This window comes from Amborella trichopoda, chromosome 7, assembly GCF_054954075.1.
Source record: "Amborella trichopoda isolate Santa Cruz 75 chromosome 7, AtrichopodaSantaCruz75HAP2 v2.0, whole genome shotgun sequence".
Classification (NCBI taxonomy): domain Eukaryota; kingdom Viridiplantae; phylum Streptophyta; class Magnoliopsida; order Amborellales; family Amborellaceae; genus Amborella; species Amborella trichopoda.
Window position 1 is genome coordinate 11162197 of NC_142342.1, and position 23773 is coordinate 11185969.

Below are 23773 nucleotides of genomic sequence, written 5' to 3' on the forward strand. Positions count from 1 at the left end.
AGAAATTTACATACTACACTAGTTCGAAAAGAAATTTACATACAATTATCTTGAAGAGATGTAACTCCCTACTCACCATCACGGGATAGATGCATGAAAGAGATTGGAGGGCAAGAAAGTAGAGCAATGAATGCATTTTACTTGGAAGATCAGAAATAACATCACCATGTATACATTGATTCTTCCTCCAATTAATGAAGGTGGGAGCATGATTTATAGTTGGGTGTAACTTTCACATTCAGTTTATGCAGTGAGGATCTTACTTATGGGGCCTTGTCAGAACTTATTCTGGGTTTTCCATTCTAAGCATTCTCTTGGACTTTTTTCACACATTAATACAACAACGGGCAGGACACATGCTCAAATCCTAGGGCATTTGCTGGAAAAAGATGTCCCACCAAAAAATTAATCTCTCTCTCAATAATCAATAATGTACTGAACTTTATCAACAAGAACCCATGATCTTAGATTATTAGTAAAAGTAACAGAAAATTTTTTCATGGAGTAGAAGATGTTTTTGAGTCTTTTAAATTTCTTTAGGGCCCATTTGGTTTTTTGGATTCAGATTAGGGCCCATTTGCTTCTTTGGATTCAGATTTCTAAGAGTCACTTTGTGTGAAAAAGGCCACGGCAATTGTGTTTGGTTCGCTTAGAATTGACATTTCTATTGTAATTGAGATTTTCTATTGTAATTGAGATTTCTGTAGGAGAATGCTCTTTTTAAGTCTAAATTTTGGAAATCTCAATTCCACCAAAATAGTTGGAATTAGTATTTCATAAAAACCGCCCATTTTCTCACTTACCCATCGCAGTAAGTTAGATTGATAAATTTTTTGAGGTCCATAGGCCTTTCCAACCCTAGTGACTGAGGACACTTCATATGTTAATAAAAACGAAACCCTTGTGATTGAGGACATTACATATGTTAATGAAAACGAAACCCTAGTGGCATTGAGAACCTCTGCCATTTGCTGCTGAAGAACAAAAAAATATTAAAAAATTCGAGAGGAAAACCATATCAAATTTTAGAGAGAGAAAACATATTGAAATTTTAAAGGAAAATACTCTCTCTCTAAAACATAAAATTTGAGATAGTTTCTCTCTTAAAAAATTTCAAATAGTTTCTCTATCTAAAATTCGATAATGGAACTCTTAAGCACGGGACCGCTTGTAACGGATCTTTTGTGCTAAAGCCACTACCGTTGGAGCTGTATCCGGGTGCAATAGCATGCGTGGTATTTCGTTAATGAGAATCCTCAACTTGACGGGCCTTTGCTCGTGGAAGAACAGGGCCCTAATAGCGAAGCGAACTCTTGACATAACATACAGTGAGTCAACTTGCTCCATGATATGGTTTCTATCTCTAAAATTTTAATATATCCCTCTGAACTTAAAATTTGAGATAGTTTCTCTATCTAAAAGTTTTGAGATATTTCTCTCAAAAAATTCTTAAGTGGTTCATGTCTCTAAAATTTAATATAGTTTCTCTATTTAAAATTGTAAGATACTTTATCTCTCTAAAACTTAAGATTTGAGATAGTTTCTACCTCAATTTTTTTTTTTATGTATTTTCTCGCTGTAAAAAATCTCTTGTACTTCATTTTTCTAAAAAATTTCATGCACTTTCTCTCTCTTAAACTTGATACAGTTTAAAACTTTAAAAAGAGAGAGTCAAATTTTAGATATAAAAAGTACCTGAAATTTTTAGAAACAGAAACCATTTAATTAGATAGAGAAACTATCTCACATTTTAAGTTTTAGAGAGAGAAAGTATATTAAAATTTAAAAAAAATAAACTACTTGAAAATTTTAGAGAGAGAAACTATCTCAAAATTTAAACTCTAGAGAGAGAAAGCATCTTAAAATTTTAAAGAGATTAACTATATCAAATTCTAGAGTCAGAAAATACAAAAAAATTTAGGGAGAAAAACGATCTCAAAATTTTTAGAAAGAAACTATTTCAAATTTTAAGTTTTAGATAGAGAAAATACCTTAAAATTTTTTAGAGAGAAACTATATCATATTTTAGATAAAGAAACTACATGAAATTTTAGATAGAGACACTATCTCAAAAAATTTATAGAGAGAAACTACCTCAAATTTTAAGTTTTAGAGATAAATTATCTCAAAATTTTAGAGAGAGAAACTATATCTAATTTTAGAGAAAGAAAAATATCTACATTTTTAAAGAGAAACTATCTCAAAATTTTTAGAGAGAGAAACTATGTCAAATTTTAGGTTTTTTTAAAGAGAAAGTGTTAAAATTTTAGAGAAAAAACATATCAAATTTTAGAGAGATAAACTATCTTAAAATTTAGATAGAGAGAGGCTATCTCAAATTTTGAGTTTTAGAGAGAGAAAGTATATCAAATTTTGTTACCAAACAATGGACATGTAAATGATTGTAAATAATCAATGAATTTTTCATTGTATATCCAAACAAGAGATTTGAAGAATCCATGACATGAATCCTTGATATTTGGAAATCCATAGATTCTCTTGGATTTCAAATATCCAAAATCCCTGATTTCCTCCTATCCAAACTGGCCCTAACAATTTTCTCTCTCTCTTTGCTAAAGGGAAATATATTGTAACGACTTGAAATTGTGTTTTCTTGTTCCTGCACTATTTTCTCTCTCTAAAACTCTCCTTTCTAGTGGGAAACTTGTCTTGCATCACTTGTTTCCATTTTTTTCTTTGGATGGGTACTTGTTTCTCTCTTGCTTGAGTGGAGATTTCTCGCAGAAGGGATGTGTTTCAAGAGTTGATAGTCATTTGCAAATTTTTTTGGATGCTATGCTAGTTGGAGAGAGAGAGAGAAAAGTTTGGCGTTTGAAAAGGGAAGAAGACCCATTTTTTAATGTTACAAGGAGGAAACAATAGAGAGAGAAAGAGAAAAGAGAGAGAGAAAATAGAGAGAGAAGAACGAGATTGTATTTGTATTTCCAAAAAAAAGATATTTCAAGCAATCCAAACAGTAAATTTGCATTTTTCCGATTTTTACCCGATGAAATCTAAATAGCATACACCATATTCCAAGAAATACTAATTCCAATAAATACTAATTCTATGATACACTTTTCCACATACTGAAAAATTCAAAGAATCAAACGGGCCCTTAAATAAAAGTATACAAAGAGACCATTTATTTTAGCACAAAGAGAGCTTGTTCGTCAAATTTTAAATTAGATGGTTTTAAGCATGTCATTAACTAGAATCGAGGTTCAAAAAAAAAAAAAATTCTCGTACTTAATGAGACAACCCAGTACATCCAAATTTACATCCAAGTGGTAGAAGTGATTGTGACCTCCTTTTCCTAACTATTTCAACACACTCACAAAGGGTGAGCAAGAACCAGTAAGGAGCGCCTTGTTTTGTTCGTGTACATGTTAAAAAAGCAACCTACGTTAATAACCAATGTTTAATGACCCATAAAGAATTTTCCTAAAGGTTGCTAATTAAAAACAAGCTACGAGCAATTTCTTTACATTATCACAAAAGGTGCCCATTTAGCATTTCTTTTTTCTTTATGAAATTTTTTTTTTTTTGGTAGTCCAAAGGTAGGAATCAGATATAGTATTGCTTGACGCCGACTACTAACCACTCAAACCGAAGCCCGATTTCTACTGCATTGTTTTAGGGATCAGGCTTTGGCTTGACTGTTTGTTCACCAGTAAGTTCAATTCCTACCTTTCAATTTCCGAGAAAGAAAATGCAGTTTATAAGAGCGTCGACAGATCTGAACTGTCCATTCCAATGGATTGCCCAATCAAGTAATGTGGGGTTGGGAACTACATTTAATTAGTGGGTAGGAATCACATTACGCGATTGGATGTCTAACAACTTAGACGCTTCGAAAATGCCATAATTATTTTTGAGAACCCCATCGTATTCACTCTAAGGCACATTTGGGACTTTTTGTTTGATTCCAGTTCCAAAGAAAAGTTTCTTTTATTAAGGAAGAAGTTTATATAGAGCCTAGGCTCTAAACAATCAAATTAGAGCCCATCTCAAAAATTTCTCTAAAAGAGATTGTTTTGATGCTTAAATATCTTCAAAATTGATCATCTCGAACATCAACATGCATGGACATGAAAAAAAATAGATTTCAAGTTTTGGAATAGTGCATTTTGTAATGCACTCTTAGACCGTCAATTTTCAAGATTTTTATAGATGTGTTCGATTTACACTATTTTTAAGTTTTAAATTTTAAAATTAAAGTTGAAAATATATTTTAAGGCTATCACAAAGATTTTCAGTATTGAAACCATATTTCTAAATACTATTTGAAGGTATGCTTTACTTTGATTGTTTAGAGCCTCAGCTCTATACAAACTGCAACATTTTATTAAAAACTTAGGCGCCCTTTGGATGCTTCTTTGGATGCTTCGAAATTTATTACATGACAATTTATTGAGAGGAAATATGATATTTCGACCGTTTTGGTATATTTTATAATAAAGAAATAAAAAGAGGTTACCTGAGATTTCCCAATAATCATGAAACACATTACGGTGAAAAATCTATTATCCGGGTAATCTTTATAAATCTTTTACGTACGTCTCTCCTATCTTACCTTAATAAAATGCCAATCCGCTTATTTTTGCACCCTCCCTCCCTACGTTCCCTCTCTCTTGAACCTTAACAACTGGTTTTACAAGTCCTTATCTCTTTAAGCCTCTCTCAACCCGTTCCGTCACTTTTGAACCATAATAAACCCTCTCAACCCATCCCCTCACTCTTGGACCTAATAATGGGTTTGTATAAGGTGGTCCTCTTTCTTTAAGCTCATTCTTCTCATCTGTACTTTTTCTTTCTTTTTTTTAAATCTCATTTATCTTTAAGCCTCTTATTCTCATAAGTACTTTTTTTTTTTTTATTTTAAGCCTCTATCTCAGCCCCTTATTCTTATTTGTACTTTTTCTTTTTTTAAGCCACTTACTCTTTGATATGGACTTTTTCTATTCTCCCTCTCTCCTTAGCATATCCATTCTTTTAGCATATCTAATGAATGAGAAATTATTTTTGAACCCCTTGTGAGAAATTATTTTTAAGCCCCCTTACTCTCTCTCCTTAGTATATCCATTCTCCTTAGCATATCTAATCAATGAGAAATTACACGACATAATTATAAAAAAAACACCTTCTCTCTTTAGTATATCCATTCTATTTAACATATCTAATCAATGAGAAATTACACAATACAATTATAAAAAAAATACGCAGCACAATTATAATAAAAAATTTCACCCAACATAAGAAATTACAAAACATAATTATAATAAAAAATTTCACCCAGCATAATCTTCATAAGATATCAGTAAAAGCTCAATTGAAATAAGATACCTCTTTCATTTCCTCTAATACCTCAAAAGTTTCAACTGCAATTACCAAACCTTCTATTTATTAATCAAACTTCTTCCCATTTATTAACTTGTACCATACAGATTTTTTAATTTGGTATCATAAATTTATTACTTATTTAAAATTATATAGGTAGACATTTGAAAGACTTCTATAATAAATCAATAAAAATAAAGTTTATCACAATAAAATCATATTATTCCAATCATATTATTCCAATGAATATCATGTTAAAATACATGTGATTTCATGTAAGTGTCAAAGCATGCAAAATAAGTGAAAAATTGTGTGTTGATGACCTTAGAATGATACATGTTATTATTAGAAAATCTTTTTGAAATGGTGATGATATTACTATTAGAAAATCTTTATGGAATGATGTGATGATGAATTTAATTTCGCATGTCAGTAGAATTTTGTGACAATAAAAAGAAAGAAATGATAATTTATAAACAAGTGCTGGTAAAATATTGAAAATACATTTCTCATATTTCTTGGGATATAGGCAAACAGTAGCCATGTATTTCCCAAATTACATCTAAATACAACCCAAACAGTAACAATCCATTTGCAAGTAATATATTACACCATTAATATATTTAACATACTATATTTCCAGGTATCCTGGCCCCTTAGACCTAACCATCCAAAAGACTATATTTCCCGATATCCTGGCCCTATAGACCTAACCATCCAAAACAAAGACCGTGCGTTTATCTTGATGATATGATCCTTTTAGGCAGTTTTCGAGTGTGTATTAAACTTTTTGGGGTTCGAGACCAAGATGAGTAGATCCCCACACTTCGAATTCCTAAAAATACTCCTAGGTAGGTTTTTGACTAGTAAATACCTTCTGTTCTCACAAGCAAATATTTTATCATTATCAAAGCATACCATTTCAAATTTATGGACTTTGAGCATATGAATGACAATCCTCAACAGTCCACTGCTGACATCAAACGATGGAGCTGATACATCATGTTTGAAACTAAACAAGTAGTTTACCATGCTGACCGATTGTTATTAACCTATTAACCATCACTTTGAGGTGCGAATTAAAAGTTAAAACAAAGCAAAAAACATAAGCCCAAAAGAACATGATTGAAAATAGTACGAAAAGAAACTTATGGCCTCACAGAGGATGACCATTAATAGAGCAAAATAACAAACCAGGTAATAATAGCTTGGGGCATTGGCGGTAATATTACCAAACCCCATAATAACACTCCATTCTCACTAAAGAGTAGGGGCTCAAATCCCCACTGACTTACCACTTTGATAATGCCTTGAAGCTTTTACAATAGTATTGCCAAGCCCCATGGTGAGATCTTCGACTCCATTCTCACTAAAGGGCCTTCCATTCTCACTAAAGAATAGGGACTCAAATCCCCACTGACTTACCACTTTGAGAATGCCTTGAAGCTTTTACGATAGTATTGCCAAGCCCCATGGTGAGATCTCCGACTCCATTCTCACTAAAAGGCAAGGGCTCAACTCTCTACTGATTTTACCACATTTTAGGAAAGAACCCGGTCTTAATTGGCTAACGCTTGACGATTCACAATACTATGTCCTAGGCTCAATTCCTAACAAGGGTAGGGCCCCTCTCCCCACTATCTCACCCAAAACAAAAATTAACGAACCAATATTAATATAGCTGACCCCAATTAGTCGGGAATAGGCTTTGATGATGATGATGATCTTGCAGTCGAAAAGCAAGATAAGAGAAAACTCAAACAATAAAACCCAAGTGGACTAACCATCCAAAACATCTATTTGCCTGGTCATGACAGCCTCAATCAAAGGCTAGCCCATGCTTTTTGAGCCCTAAAGTTAAGCTCGGTTCATTTGTCATGTCCATTGTGTGGCCCAATTCAGAACATGGTAGCTTGGTCCTACTCAGCTCGTCAGGCTGGCCACGCCCCACTTGCAGCCTTAATTTATGTATCCAAATACCAATGTACCTCAGCCAAAAAGCTTAACTGTGAGTTACACCAGTAACTGATGCTTCATGCAAGAAAGATAAAGCTTCATACTGTTCACTACTTATAGAAATATCAAGGATCACCAGGAAAAACACATATAAGATTCTACTGATTGTTTTAACACTTCGAGGCATGTCCATGACAATTTGATTGAAGAGAAATAAAACTTCAAAACTTTTTATCCTTTTACAAGAATATAAAATCCACTACATTCACTAGGAAAAAGGCATACAAGAATCTCTCAACTGTTCACAATTCAGTATATGATCACAATTTGATTGGTAGAATTGAACAACTTAACTTCGTAGCATCATGGCCAGTATCAATCCCTGCTAAGACCAAAACAAATCTTAAGGTCAGCAAGTCCAATAGATACTGTACATCTTAATGCATAAAGCAGATAAACCTTCGAAGGAATTGCAAAGAAGATAAATAGGATGCATGTGTGCCTTGGATATAAGACCATCCATTTTAATATGGTTGACTGCCTGGTGCACTTGGGACTGTCACTCATGAGACCACATACCATGGCAGGTTTACCAGAAACAATGCCACGATATCCAACCAATATCAAATTATTCAGTAATTTTGTGCAAATATACAAATACCATTGCTTAGCAGTATAATTTGCTTAGTGATACATGCATGGAATATTCGAGGTAGTAGTAAAAAGGTATCAAATAAAGGCTCCCGGTATAAATCACCAACCATCTCAAAGAGAGAAAATAGTGAATTGAAACAAAACTAAAATATGCAGAATCTAGTTTAAGTTGTTGCAAAACCTTATTATTTTATAAGGGCAACCAAGTCTTTTGAGAATTTACTGGTTTATTGTGGAAAAAAATCAGTACAAGGGTTAATACAATGCAATCAATATTTATCCCAATCCACACATTTCCTTAATCAGAAATGTCTTTGAAAGATGTTGACTGGGGCACACCCGGTGGGTAAGTCAGTTCATATCACCTGTCTAATTGTCTCCCATGTGGACCCTATAGTATGTAATATTGTCGCCCAATCAATGTTAGAAATAACCGACGCCTCTTAAATCTGCTTGGCTTGATTCTGCAGCATCAGTTTCTTTGCCCAGAAAAACTAACCGACCTGCACAATGGATATTAAAAATATCAAATTCAGTGCTGAATAAGGAAAAAATTTCAATATGCCGCACTATGGACATTCCATGATTTACCAATTCCACTAACATGCATGCTACACCAAAATTATGCTTCTTTCTTTTCGCCTTCCTCAATGTGATAAAAACCCTTACCAATTGAAAAAATAAAATAAATAAAATCAAAACATAATGGTGAAACAATGTTTTTATGGAATAAACTCAAAACCTTGTAGGAATGTTATATCAAAGGTGGCTGGTGCTGGAAATATGTCAAGGAAGGTCAAAGTTGGAATATTATGGCAAGTCAAAGGTCAGGTGTTCATTAACATCTTAGGGCTTGAGGGCTGATATCCCTCCTTGGGGTTCTTCACCCTGACTTTTGGATGTACATTTTTTGTTCTCTTTTATCTCTAAGCTTGCAGCATGTAAGCATCCAGATTTTGTATCTTCGTACAGTTTACCTCTATACATAATACTAAACTTCAACTTCTCAGAAAAAGGTCAGGTCAATATTTGAATGTGAAAATTTAGGTTAGGGAGATCCAAAGTAGATTGATGAGTAGAAGTGAAACACATTTAGCTGGAACTGTTGAAGGTGTTAGTCAGTGAACAGGAAAAGGTTTCCATACTAATCCTTAGTTGGTGATATGATCCTTGAGGGAGCACCATTGAAGCAGCCTAAATGTGTAAAACTTGTTCTAAGATGTTTAGAGGCAGCATTTGTAAGAGAGCTAATCTTGAGAAAATCAAGTAGTATTGAAACTAGGCAAATGATGTGAGTTGCAGGAGCTTGCGAGCAATCCACTCAAGTCTATGGATGATGTACCTATATGGGTTGCCTTCATGTGTTCAGCTCTAGGAAGCATTTAAAAGTCCATTCTGAAGAGCACAAACCAGTGTTACATGGACACTGACATGAGTATCTGTATCTAGTACATGTCAAAGCGTCAGTACAAGTGGCTAAAATTCCAGTACTTTAAGACACATACATGCAACTAATATCTTAAGTATGTAAATTATATAAATTTTGTCAAGTTTATGTCTAAAATACAATGGCATAGTGGTAGTGGTGAAGACCTTTTGTGAACAACCCCACTTAGGATGTCCTGTGTTCGAGCCCCAACGGATGAGTTTTTTAATCTCCGCTTCATTTAAGTAGCATTTCTATTTCAAAACACGCCAATCTTGTGCAAGAGCAGCTGAGAAGTCATTGCGGTAGCACTGCTTCGCACCTAGAAGGTCATGGGTTCAAGACCTGCTTTTGGTCAGTTCTAGGGTAAGGATTTCCCAATGACAAAAGCTTTGTTTTAATTTAAAGAAAAAACATATTAATAAGATAAGGTGCACTGGCAGGAATCGAACCACTCTCCTCCCCATGTGTGTTTGACGTCAACTATACCACTTGGACCCTTGTGCATATATGTTGGAATATATCTTGACACCTCAATTTAATGTGTCAGTATGTACTGAAAAAACTGCTGAAATCATCAAACACATATGGACAAGTATCAATGGCGTGTCTTTGCATGTCAACATGTGTCACAGTGTCGGCACACTATACCAAGGAGAATATAAAGTGTACCAGGTAACACTGGCGCAAACTGTATATACATGAGGATGGAATGACTTCCTTTTTTTGGGAGAATCACTATGATTGAGACCATGTTATCTCCTTTCTGGGGTCATGTTTGAGACGATTTGACTGTCAGATTTGTATTAATAAAGTTTGCTTGAATATAGGACTCAGTGGCTCAGTCAGGATGGGTAAGTCTACCACTGCAAACTTGCAACACAATTAGGGCATGTTTGATTACTCGAAGCCACAGCGCAGCATCCAAGACAGTGTAAAAACACATTGAAATTTTGAAGGTACAGCTACCCCATGGAAGCTGCGGCTTCCAAAGTTGGCGGAAGAGGCGGCTCATCCACCTATCCATGCAACTTGAAGGGCCATTACCAGGGCTTCCATTGTCCCTCAGTATGCTTTTTTTTTATAGTCATATTTTACTCCTCAGTTTCTCCAAACATTCAAGAAACACAACAGCAAAGGGCTCAGTTTCAAACTCTGGTTATCTTTTTATTTGGATATTCAAACCCATCCTGATAATCAACAAAATATAGAGCATTTCAGTCCCTGAGACATGAACTTTCCACTAATGTGATCATAAGAATGAGATCATCCACGATACTTCAGGAGGTGAATACATGTTTTCTTGCTGGGTGTTATTGTTTGTTGTTATCAATTTTCCAATTGCTATGCATTTTCATTATTGGATGGCACCCTACCCACCAACTCTCTCATATCTTCGTGAACCTCTAATGAATTTAATTAAGATTTAATCTAGATTTTCTTTTTGATTTGATATTAAAGAAAAACAATAAAATAAATGTGGGTTTTTCCAATGAAAACATTTTTTTTTTTTTGGGGGGGGGGGGTTGTTCAGTGGTAGGAATGGAACTTGAGATGTAGCGCTGCGAAACATCAGCTAGTAACCACTTAAGCCCAAGCCCAAGTAGCGCTGCGAAACATCAGCTAGTAACCACTTAAGCCCAAGCCCAATTCCTTCTCCTATGGAAGCTTTGTGTACAATTTTTATGAATGTCTGATGCCTTTGAATTTTGAGATGAAGTCCTAAGAATGATCAATCAAAAAGTCCTATGAATTATTGGGTTTCAAACCCTAACATTTGTGCTGAAGTTCAATTATTGGACTACATAATCCAAAATTATTTGTTTAATGATTTAAAATTATTTCTTTTGCATCTAAATTTTTCAATGCTGATTTTTGGCAAAAGACATGAATGCTAAATCTTTTGTTTTGTATTGCACGAATTTCAGGAAAGTTTTGTTGGAACTTATTTAGGTGGTCATGCTAGCATTATTCCTACGAATGAAGCATGCCCAACTTTACAAGGGACAACACTTATCCACTCAGATTAGTTCACATACCAAATATTTCTCTAATGCAATCAATTCACAGATTAATTCACATACCAAATATCATTGAATAAATTATAAGTGTGTCCTTTCTAGAAATGTTCATATGCATTCTTTAAAAAAAAAAATTTTAAAGGTATATGCATAGTTCATTTCTGGAGGTTAGTTATTGCTCCATACATATGATCACACATTAATGCATGTATCAGTGTGAGACACTAGGATGGGAACAATAGAGTCACAGATGTAACAGTGATGATACCATTGGAAAAATGTGTTGAAGGTGATATAAGAGGTTGGGCAGGGAGAGAAGAGAGGGCTCCTGATCAAGAAACATTCCACAAAAATCACATGACAATATAACTCCCAGAGATACTAGCAACGCATGAAAATGCAACTCTGTAACACGTGAGTTACTAGAATAAGACACCTGAGTATGAGATAATCATCGAGGATGACAGCTGCATAAAAGGCAATCGACGACTTGGGGGGATACGAAAGCTCGATCCGATGCTCCAAGACATTGGATCTCAATTCCAGACGTTTTTTTAATGTAGGGATCTTGATTTGTAAAATTGAGGATCGTGATCCCAAGTTAATGGGATCCAGATCCCTATTTCTAAAATCATGGTTCCATGAGTAATGGGAAACGAGATTTCAGATTGTGTGGGCTAATGAACAGAGTAAAAATGTCAATGAAATGGGAAACCCCAATTATAGTATCATATACAACCTGCATCTGGTGCGTGCATGTGAGTATCACTAACCCAGAATTGACCGTCCATCCTCAAGGATGTTCGAATAATAGCTGAGTTCCAAGGACCTACATTCATCCAAGAACATGATTCATCTCAAATGTCTAACTTTATAACATCCAATTGATGACTACAGGTGTGTACTACACCTCACACAATATGCATATTCTATGAATTTGATAGCTTAAAAAAGGTTCCTTCATTGCATTGAAAGGGCATGATGTCTTTGTGAAATGCTTCCTCTTTATTCCTGCTTCTTGGCATTTCACCGGTTTCAGATCACCTCTAGTAGGGGAGATAAGAAAGTTTTTTTTTTTAATTTTTAAACTAGGGGAGATAAGAAAGTTTATTCTTGTCACAATGTTCCCCATCAAGGAATTTAAAGGACACTAGGATTCTTCTGTACCTGAGGACCTGAGATTGCATCCTCATATTGGATTTTTAGTTCCATTTCTCGCGTATGAAAAATACTCCAATGACTAGAAAAAGTCAAAGAGAATTTTAAAGACAAGATTCTTGTATTTAATGATAATTTGGTTTTGTAATTCAGGAAAATTAATCATATTGTTCAATGGAATTCATTCCCAAAGTAGAGTATTGAAGTTATGTGAACTCTAGGATCCTAAGCTTGAGGGAGGCTTGATCATGAGTTTGATGGATCATGCTCTCATATTGTTTAGCATTCGCTCCTGGGCCAATTCAGATCACACTCTAACTCAATCCCTTTACCTCATGATGTAAGGATCTCGATCCCTTGTCTATGGATCTTCGAGCCTCCCTCTATCTCACAGTCCTGCTTCTGATCAGGGAGCTACCCTCGCTCCCGGTCCCAGTAATTTATGGGATGCATACTATACTGGTTCACTTAGTGCGGTGAGGTGATATGTTGGGTTTTGTGGCCCTTAAAGCCTTAGAGAGCTTATAAAAATTATAACTTTATAGTGGAATATGCACTGAGGTGATATATTGGGTTTTGTGGTTTTTAAAGGCCTAGAGAGCTTATAAAAATGATAACTTTATAGTGGAATATGCATTCATTGGGAGTGTGCGTGTTGACTGACCATTTGTTTCCATTGTAGTTCGAGGATCATTGAGTAGGAACTGAACTTTTCAAGGTGTTGTACCCAAAAAGACAATTGCCTTTATGGGATCCTTTAGAGAGTTGGTATGGCTTTCGTTTTAAAAAATGTGCATGTTTTTTCCTAAACAGATAGTACAAATGAAGGCTTGTTTGATTGATGCCTGTGTGACCAAAGTCCAGTCAAACAATTTCTCACAAGAGGACCATATATGTGAAGGCAATTTTGCAATAGATGATATAATGGTAGATGTTCCTTTATACTTGGCACATTGAACACCTATTGGGGGAGTGGGATTCCTCTCCTCTAAATATGATCAATGCTTTGTTGGAGATGACCATTCAGTTGAAATCCTCCACCTTGGGAGGTGCAAGAGTAAACCAAGCCCTTGATGCAATGATGAGGCTTTAATCAGAGTGGTTGAGGGCCTTGTAGAAAGAAGAAACAGCACTAATATCTGTGGCGCAGGGACCTTAAATCATTTGTCACTGCCAATCTGAAATAGAAAATGGTTTATCAGTTGTTCCAGAGCAATGCCACTTCTGAGGCTTATGTGTCATCAAGGTTGTGCACAGACCATGGTGACCAAACACCTTGACCCCCTCGTAAATCATTGTAGGACAAGACAATGGCTCCTCAGCATGAATGAGGTATAGGTTCAGGAAGGCTAGTTCCAGGGGTTGTCAACTTACAAAAATCTGATTTGGTTTCTAGTTTTGGCTGCGATAACCCCTGCTTAAAAAGGTACTTGTGATACCTTTACAGGCTGCCGAAGCTCGAGGGCTTGCAATCCCTCCATGGAGCCAAACAGAGATTGATTACCCATATATATGTTTGATCACTTGATCATATGTTTCCAGAGGTGATCTTCTGGGTAAACGTACCACTGCCAACACTTACTTAGGTGGGTCATGTTGCAATCTATTGGGTTCACAAATACGTCTGGGTTCATGAAAACTATCGTTGGACGCCTTCAGTACCACTCTATAAGTACTCCATCAGCCTCTCTAGCTTGTTTACAATAGATCTGAGCAATCCAAAGGAAGACATTTGGAACACTGAGATGTTGGAAAGCATGATCACGATCAAAGTTATGCAACCACCGAAAGACAGGAATCTACACATCCGAGCTACCAACCTTTTTCAGAATTATCTACTAATCCATCCCATAGAGCTTCCCTAGGTGCCCAACCACGACATGAGGCTTAGGTGTCTGTTGGGTAGTGTGTTCGTGCTAAACACAATCTTTTGGCCTAAGTGTGAAGAGTGGCTTGAGGTACACAGAAGTTTGATATTTGCCAAATTGACTTTGAGGCCCGTAGCGGCCTGAAAAACCTAACGAACAGCTATGGCTATGGGTCATCCACTTGCTGGGTTAATGTCACAGGAGACAAGGGTGTTGTCACTGTACTGGAGGTGGGAATAGTGACCCCCTCCATGAGCTGGGGAAACCTTTGAGCAAGTTCTTGTTGTAAAGATTGGTGATGGACCCACTGATGATTTCATCTAATATAGCAAAAAGGAAGGGGGATAGAGGGACCTAGCACGGGCCTCTTGATTGAAGAGTAGTAAGGGCTTCCATTAATGAGACATAAGAAGTCCGAGAAGATATGACCTGAAATCCAGGATCGGAATCGGATCAAGGATCTTCCATCAACATGACCATACTTTTTCTCCATGTAGATGTTATGGGTTAGGTCAAGTAGGCTGGATTGGTGTCTAGTGTGAATGCCTTTGTGAGTAACTAGAGCTCCATCAAGGATTTGTCCTCTAGTTTGGAATGAATGTAGAATTCATGCCCCCATGGTTGATACCCCTTTGATGGATTTCTGCGAACATTGCCCTGATAACTGGGGCATTCGAGTCCCAGAAGTCGTAGTAGAGGACAAATGGAAAACCGTTAGGCCTAGCAACTTTGTCATACCCTAGTTCCACAATGGCCTTATGTACTTCGGTCTTAGACAAAGGTTTTCAAACCACAACACTTTTCTTCTAAAGGTGTTTTGAAGTTGAGGTCATTTAAACTTAGCCTCACCGAGTTTTCAACTGTGAATAGTCTCTTGAAGAAATTGGCAATGGTTCTCTTTATTTCCGTTAGTTCGTCAAAAAGACAATTTGGTTATCTAATTTGGAGTATAGTATTGCCTCTTCTTTGACAATTCACCATTTTTTGGAAGAAAGGGATGCTCTAATAACCCTCTTTGGGCCACTTGATCCTTGAACACTCAAACTAAAAGAACTCTTCAGGCTCCTAGATTTTATAGAATTTAGTTTGGCGATTGGTCTCCTTGTTCTTTCATCTTGTGACAAGTCATTGTTTCCTCGATCAAATCAAGGTTGTTTAACTCTGAAAGGCTTCATCTTCCCCTACAGGTTACTAAACTAAACCTAATTCCATTCCTTGAGTTTGTCCTTGAGGAGTTCCAATTTTTTGCAAGAGCCTAAAGCTGGCCCGACCTCGATGCTCAAAAATAAAGCACTACAAATGTGGAGGTATTCATCCTTGAACCTAATTACAAAACGAAATGGTATGGGACCATTAACAGCTGCTTCTATGTCGAGGACAATAGGAAACTGGTCCGAAATACGTTTGGGCAAGGCTAAGGAGTGGACACCCAGGAACTTGTCATCCCAGTCTACTGATATTAGAAATATCTAGCTTAGAGTGGATAAGACTCTTCGAGTGGGTTGGATAAGTGAGGAGGTATCACTCAAGGGGATATCAATGAGGTTATGCTTGAAAACCAAATTTGAGAGGCTGGTCATGCTTGCTATGATTCTACCTCCCATGTTCTTCTCAAAGGTCCACCTAGTAATGCTGAAGTCACCCCCTATGCACCAAGGAAGGGGCTAAGGGGATTGGGCATAGTCCAGCTTTGCTCAAAATTGTTATGGTCTATTTGGCCCGTAAACAAACAGTGAACCTCCGATCAAAGACATTTGACAGATGGGAAAAGGTAATTGAGATCAAGAATTGACCGATGCAGGATGAAAGAATAGCAAAATTTGTAGGGTCGCAGATGATCCACGTTCCACCCGAGGCACCAAGGATGGATTTCCCATGAGCAGGGTTATCTGCTCCAGATGGACTGGATTTGTAATAAGTTCGAGGAATCTAGTTATGTTTCAAACTTTCAATTATGACCAGATGTCAAGGAGGCACTTCTAGGTGCCATTATGGATGGATTTCTTCCTTATAGATTCAACCAAGGCTCGTCCATTCCAAGCCAATTTTTCATATATGGAGGGTTTAAGGAGGTTTGTTGATGCCAGGAGGAGTGTCTTCGTGACTGGGCACCGAGGGTAGCGCTTGGATGAGTGAAATTTGGGATCATTGGGTTTTCTAATTTCTCAGAACTGATTTGGCAGGTCAAACTTTTTAGTTCCATCATTCCATGCAATACCTTCCACTCGCTTTGGTTCATTTAGTTGCCTTCTACCTTAACTTCATGCTGATATCTTCAATTTGTCCATTTAAGCAAGAGCCCATAAACTTTAGGCAACTGCTCTACATTGCATATTGCTCTATCAGTTATTTTGATTTCCTTCCACATAGCAAAAAGACATGGTATCAGAGGATGAGGAATTACATTCCTTGGTGATACTTTCTATATTGGGTTCCTCGCATGGTGGAGAGATGAAGGGTCAAGGGTTGCAATCAGGAAAGAGAGAGGCAGAGGGTGAAGAGGCGAAAGGGAACGGTCTGCAAAGGAAGGGACCTTCAAGGACTTTCAAGCTGGGCATTGGGAATGCAGAGGGGTGAGGACAGCTGCTAGGTGTCTGCGGATGGTAGATAGAGGGTTCATAAAAAACCTTTCGGGCCAAAGGAATAATTGATTGTTTCAGAGGGTTGAGATGGACTTGAGACCCGGTTAGTAGCGGATGTCTGACCAGAAGGATAGATGAGGAGTAGGTGTCACTGGGGGAGGCCTTGATGGTTGTAGTTTCGGGATGGGGTAGAATGAAAAAGATGAGTGAAGTTGGAAGGTTTCCAAATCTGTAGAACTAAGAGCTAGAGGCATGATTAACTCTGATTGCTGCTAAAGTGCTTCTTTTTTGTCCGAAGAGGGATGGATCTGAATATTTCCTGTAAACTATTGGGCGTATGGGGTTCATACTTGCGAAGGGGGTCATGGTGGCAAGATAATCCACGATAACGAGTTGCGGAAGAAGGACAGCGGGGACAAGGGAGAGTAAGATTATCTTAGGGAGAGAGAAAGGGTGTTGATGTGGGTAGGTGAATAGGAAGACAATTGATTGACAATGGGTTAAGTGGGGTTCGATAATCTAGGCCATGATTGGGAGTCATTTGGACAGCCAAGATACCTCTGCACATACAGGAAGCAGCATTGGGTGACATGGCAGCAACACCGACAGTCTATGGAATACGTGGTGCATGGATTGGCAACCGTCCAACTATGGAACTCCTGGTAGGCCATCAGGAGATGTGAACAGTCTAAAAACACCATGGGCAGACCATTCACGTTGGTAGTTACATGTGTGGCAGGGATGACTTCAAGTGACTAGGAAAAAAGGTCAAGTGGTATCAGGGACAATAGACCGGGATCAGCTTAAGGGAACAGTGAGAATTTGAAGGGACGAAGCTTTGTGGAACCAACAATTTTGGATTACGATTTGAATCCGAATTTGGATAAGAGTTTGAATTTGAATTTGGTAGATGGAGAATAGGACCCTGAGGAATGGATGATGAAGATTTAAGGGGGTGGAAGCCCACGGTTAGAAATTGAACTCAAATTCAATTTCAATTTCCAGTAAAGGGGTGGGTAGAAATTGAATCTGCATTGGTTTTTTTGCCCCAGCAGCACAGGTCCTTCAGGTAGAGAATTTTGGAGCTGACTTGTGCTTGGGGTTCCACATGTCACCAATCCATTGTGTTTGCTTATTCAACCATGTTCCATCTCTACACCAAGTCATCGATCCTCCATCCACCCCTTGGGACCCCTGAAGTTTCTATTGACCCCTCACCTATTAGCAATTTTTTCTGCAAACTACAATTTGCCAGCCTTCTAATTCATGATTGACTTTTCGTTGTGTTTCAAAGCAAGAGCGCCAAGGGATGGTCGTACTTGGTTGTGGCATCTTCCATTGCTAGTATGAAAATCTCATTCCTTGTCGGTTTTGACTGAAACCTTGATTGAGAAGAGTACGATGTTTCAACCAGGATTTGTACTGAGCCTAGAGGTAGCACACCAAAAGTGTTCCAATTCACCTTAATGAAGCCAAAACAGATGTTACTAATTTCTCTAAGGCTTGTGTGGTGCCAAACATGCAGATAGATTCCATGGGCCTTGATGCAAAGCTTCAGCGTTCTTTGAGCTCCAAGAGAGGATGACCAGGGTTTGTGACTAAGAGAAGCATCTTGGAAGCTCCATCCTATTGTTGTGAAGGCTCATGATGCATCATTTTGTGATGATAGGGAAAATAAGATGCTTCCACAACCCATAAATCCGCAAATAACCCAGATTTTTTGGCTCATTCTAGTGATTCCTTTGATATCGTGTCTCAGCAGGTTGAAAGCTCCCACAAGCAAGGCCCTCATGAGTGAGATTCTCTCAAAGCATATATCTTCTCCCACCAAGATGGTAATAGTATAGTACCATTCAGCACCAAGGTGTGTGTTGATGAATAAGATTTTGATTGATGGCAGGTAGAGGGAGAACCAAGCTAATCAGCATAAAGTTTCTTTTTTCATGAAAGAAATCAGCATGAAGTTCAAATCCCACTCAATATAGATCTTGAGACCAAAACAAGTTATTCTGCATCATGGTTATTGAAATACAAAGAAGATAAGGTAAATAATAACAAAACTAACCATAATACAGAATACCTAATAAATAACCTCATATACAAAGGAGAAAAATTAGACACCCAGACCAAGGAGAACTCTGCATCGTAACTTAATTAACAATGTACAACTACTTGAAGAAATGAATACATGTTTGATGACAAGGATTTAATAACATTTCTCATTCTTCAGTACCATTACATCAAATGCAAACCTTGACACAATCTTCTCTTGCTATAACATAATTAACAATGCACAATGTTCAATATATCGTTACCATATAGGTCCATAAGGCTGTGGTTAAATTTTCCATTATTTATGTGTTTTAATAGCGGCAGAATCCTGTACCAAGAAGAATGTCCAAACCCAAACTACACAACTTCACAATGCGTGAACCAGTGAATAATACACAAGACTTATGACATGGCATTCATAGTTAAAGCAACAAGGTTTAGTCAATGTGCCTTCAACAAAGACATGGAGATTTTGAATGCTTCATAGAATCAAGGTTCTCAAAGCTCTAAAATAAAGGTTTGAATATAAGCATAAAAGCTCTAACAATCAAAAGAAAAGAATGCCATTAAGAGGAATATATTGCTACCTACCATTTCGTCTGATAGCAATTTCTCTTATGCGCTTCACAAGACCAGTAATAGGATCACTAAAAATTTTTGTCTCCAAGTTCCCTTCCAAATACAGAAGCGACCTGTCAGCAATAACATGTCTATATTTATGTATAACTTGAGAAGGCAATCAATCAAAGAACAACCAACCCTCAATAGTGACATGTAAATACCTTATACAAACACAAACATATTTAAAGAGCTCAAGAATGAAGTACCATGTCAACAGGAAGCTAGTCCATGGCATAATCTCAAAATTTGGGTAGAGACAAAAGCAAGAGCAGGAAAATGTTGGCAATAAAAGCGATGTGTCGATGAGCTTATGCAATCAGATGGTCTTTTGAGCAGTTAGACATTATAAGGAATGGGGATGAGAAATATCAACAAGTTGAGTACCAGCAAAATTCTTTAGAAGACACACTTAATCCAAATGTACCAATGGAAAGCCAATCTAGATCATATCGTACGTTTACTTTCAAGTATGATTTTGGGCATTTGAGGGTCACAATGGTCATTGGGCTTAGACGGATAGAGGGGAAGGAGTAAGATCATACAAGAATGGTTAGCAGATCATAGAAGTATAAGCAAATTAATATTTTGATAAATAACAAAAAAATAAAAAGAGCACAAGCCGGAGGAATAAGAATCAACTTCTAACAATTTATTTTTTTTTAAGTGTTAACAGAGGAATGGAGCCTAGGACCTTATGTTGAGGCACCTGGCCCCATAACCCCCCACGGCCCTGACCCCATTCCCAATAAGAATCACCATTCTCCAAAAATAGACCACAAAAATGATGAGCTAAACCAATATCTTGTAGAGATGAGGACAACATTGAAGTTAAGAAGACAACAAAAAATAAAAATTTAAATTTGTTGTCTTTAGACTGAGTAATTTGAAAAGACAAAATAACAGAAGGCAGCATGTTGTGCCATCATTCAAATTTACACCGCAACAAAACGTAAAAAAATGAATCAAAACAAAAACACACCCGGAGGGAGATAAGAAGCAGCCATCATGTCACGTTCTCTATATTTTTGACAAATTTTCAGGAGATTTATTAGCAACATATTACTACACTCACAGTACATGCCAGCACAACAAAATCCAAAAACAAGAACAATTAAACCAGATAACACACACACACAGTGCATTTGCATGTGTGAGGAGGAAAGCTGAGAGAGAGAGAGCAAAACATACCCAGGCTTCACATTCTGCATTGCAAGTGAACCCAATCTCTCTGGATACACAGCAACACGATGCCATTGAACTGCACACCTATTTGCATACTCCATAGGATCTTCATCATCAAGAGGCCTCCGGTTATTACGGATACCACCTGTTCCCAACGAGAACAGAGTTACAACTCGCCCACTCCTCAGCCTCTTCTGAACAGGAACCTGCCCGACTTGCCCAACTAGTATAGCCTGCAAAAAAACATCCATGAATTTGGTAGACATGAAAACTTTCACTGATAAATAGTTCAATGACCATTAACAACTTCATGACATCAATATCCATAGAAACTCTCTCTGATAAATAGTTCTATGATGTTGAGGATTAAGGGCATCCATCAGTAAAAGAAAGTCTAGAAAAGCCAAAAAGAAAATCTACCTTGTATATATGCCTGCAAAAACTTCTTCAATAACATGAAATATTTTATTAAAGAAAGCCTAGAAAGAACAGAAAAACAAAAATACCCACCATGTGAGTTACGGCAAAAACTCCACAAATAAGCATGAAATTCTCTGATAAACAATTGACGGACCATGAGAACTGAAAGTAACTACCAGTCAAAGAAACTGTAGAAAAACCCAAGAAAATAAAATATACCTTGTATATTCCGACATCAAGGCCATTTTCCAAGGGTCTCTGAAAAATAGGTCTTGAGTTGTTGGTGCTTTGAGGGCCATTGGATTGCTCAGAGGTTGACAAATCGTTGCCTCCTACGTCTTCTGAGTCGTGGGTATTGGTGCAGAAGCCCCTTAGGCTTGAACTTGCAGAGAAAGAAGCTTGGAGAGCAAAAAAGAAGAGAGGAATCAAGTGGGGTTTTGATGAGAGAGAAAATATAGTGAGAGATAGAGAAAGAGGGGTGGAAATACAGATGGGTTCGTTGGTACCTGATGAGATGCGAGAGAGTGATGGAGCGAGCCTGGAGATGCGTGAGAAGGAGGCCATGCCAGTTAAGGACATAGCCCGCTAGCTTAAATCATTCTGAAACCCTTCATTAAACTCCACAGAGTCACAGAGGAGGGAGAAGGGCTCAGACAAGGTCAGGTTAAACCCCCCCAAAACCCCTAGAGTAGAGAGAGCAAGAAAGAAGTAGAAAAAGAGCAAATGACAAGGCAATGTTTGTTTCCTACAAATGGGTAAGCAGCGAAAAAAGGAAATAGTTTATATATCGCTGACGCCCTAAACAATCAAATTAAGGCCTCCCCAAAAATTCACTATAAGAAGTTGTTTTGATGTCCAAAAAATATCAACCAATCATCACAACCTTGAGATGTATATATATAAAAAAAAATTTATATTTGAAAGATAGTGCATCTTGTAATGCATTATTTGGACCAATAATTTTTAATATTTCCAAATACTTATAAATCTACTTGATTTACATTATTTTTTAAGCAGTTAGTTTCATAATTAGATATGAAAATATATTTTTAGCCCATCACAAAGATTTTTGCTTTTGAAAAATTATCTTTCAAGATTATTTAGAGGTGCCTCAACGTTATAGAATTAGTATCTCGTAAAAGACCTAAAAGATACCTATCAGCCATTGGGATTGCTTGGAAGATGGTTTTTTTGAAAATTATATACTATACTATAATATAATGTTGTAATATTATATAATATATAATAGAGCAATGATCCAATACAACGGTTGGATCATAGTATAATGTAACGCCATTTCTAAAAAACCATATTTGTGATATTTGTATGACCCCAAATTTTGCACACCCACTCTCCTCATCTCAATAATTATGCCCAAAAAAGAAAAAAAGGTTCAATTTGAACCCTAGATATCGTCAAAATGAGTCCCCTCCAAAAATGAATCAAGACCATTTATTTTGTGAATTTCAATATCTTAGCCTTTATAAACTCAAAATCATTTTTCCCTTTTTTAACATTGTTCATCTAATGATAATAAAGCTATCCAAAAACATTGAAAATGAAAAAAATCCTTTTAAGGTCTAGATCTAAGCATCTCACCAAAATGAACGGTTTATGTTAATTGAGTTAAAAAAATACTTTCTAGGTTGTGTTTTCAATTTTTTCTTTTTTTTGTGATTGTTCATTAGAATGAAAAGAGTGTATATTTCAAAATTTGGATCAAACAAATGGCCATAAGATGGTTTTTTAAAGTTATTGCATCATATTACTATACAACGGTTGCATGAAATCATTGCTCTATATAATAATACATTATATATAATAATACATTATATTCTTTACTTATCAAAAAATATATATAATAATACATTTTTTTTGTAGAAAATACATATTAATTACATAATATTATAGTATATAGCTTTGTACGAATTACTTGTGTATAGTAATATATAATTAATTATAATTATAATATTTATAAGTACTATAACTATATATAATTATTATGGAAAATTGTTTCAAGTGGGTTGGACCGCATTTCTACATATGCGGTCTAGAAAGTGTAAAGCATCCATCCTAAAGATTGATGCAAGTAGGTGTTCCATCTAAAGACAATAGAAACTCACCGTCCAAATGTTTTCTTATTAGAATTCTTATTTTTAGTTTTAAAATTTATTTATTTTTTTATATTCATGATCTCCATGTTAGAGACCACATGTCCTTAAACATTGTCTTAAAATCCATCTCAAAAATAGATTTATTGAGAAGCCCGCATTTCTACATATGCAGGCTTGGCCTTATAGAAACTAGGTCCAAATATTATATACATAACAATACAAAATTATATGGGTGTGGTATGTATAGAGCCGAGGCTCTAAACAATCAAATTAGAGCCCACCTTCATATAGTATCAAAAAATATAGTTTCAATGCTGGAAAGTTTTGTGATAGCCTTAAATTATATTTTCATTTTTAGTTATAAAATTTAAAGCATAAA

General features: G+C 36.5%; 1 protein-coding gene across 2 annotated transcripts; it reads right to left on the bottom strand.

Annotated features, from left to right (window-relative positions):
- Positions 1-7428: 7428 nt before the first annotated feature.
- On the bottom strand, positions 7429-22001 carry LOC18444021 (Nucleic acid-binding, OB-fold-like protein). Of its 2 annotated transcripts, XM_006854200.4 has the most exons (6): positions 21787-22001; positions 21500-21678; positions 20867-21093; positions 19649-19749; positions 8316-8453; positions 7429-7678 (listed from the first exon to the last, which is right to left on the bottom strand). In XM_006854200.4, the coding sequence occupies exons 1-5, from the start codon at positions 21857-21859 to the stop codon at positions 8374-8376; spliced, it is 660 nt and encodes a 219-aa protein (XP_006854262.1). In that variant the 5' UTR covers positions 21860-22001; the 3' UTR covers positions 7429-7678; positions 8316-8373. The 2 variants fall into 2 exon arrangements, with proteins under 2 accessions (XP_006854262.1, XP_088727395.1); XM_088871269.1 differs by lacking the exons at positions 7429-7678; positions 19649-19749 and having other exon boundaries at positions 8365-8453.
- Positions 22002-23773: the final 1772 nt, after the last annotated feature.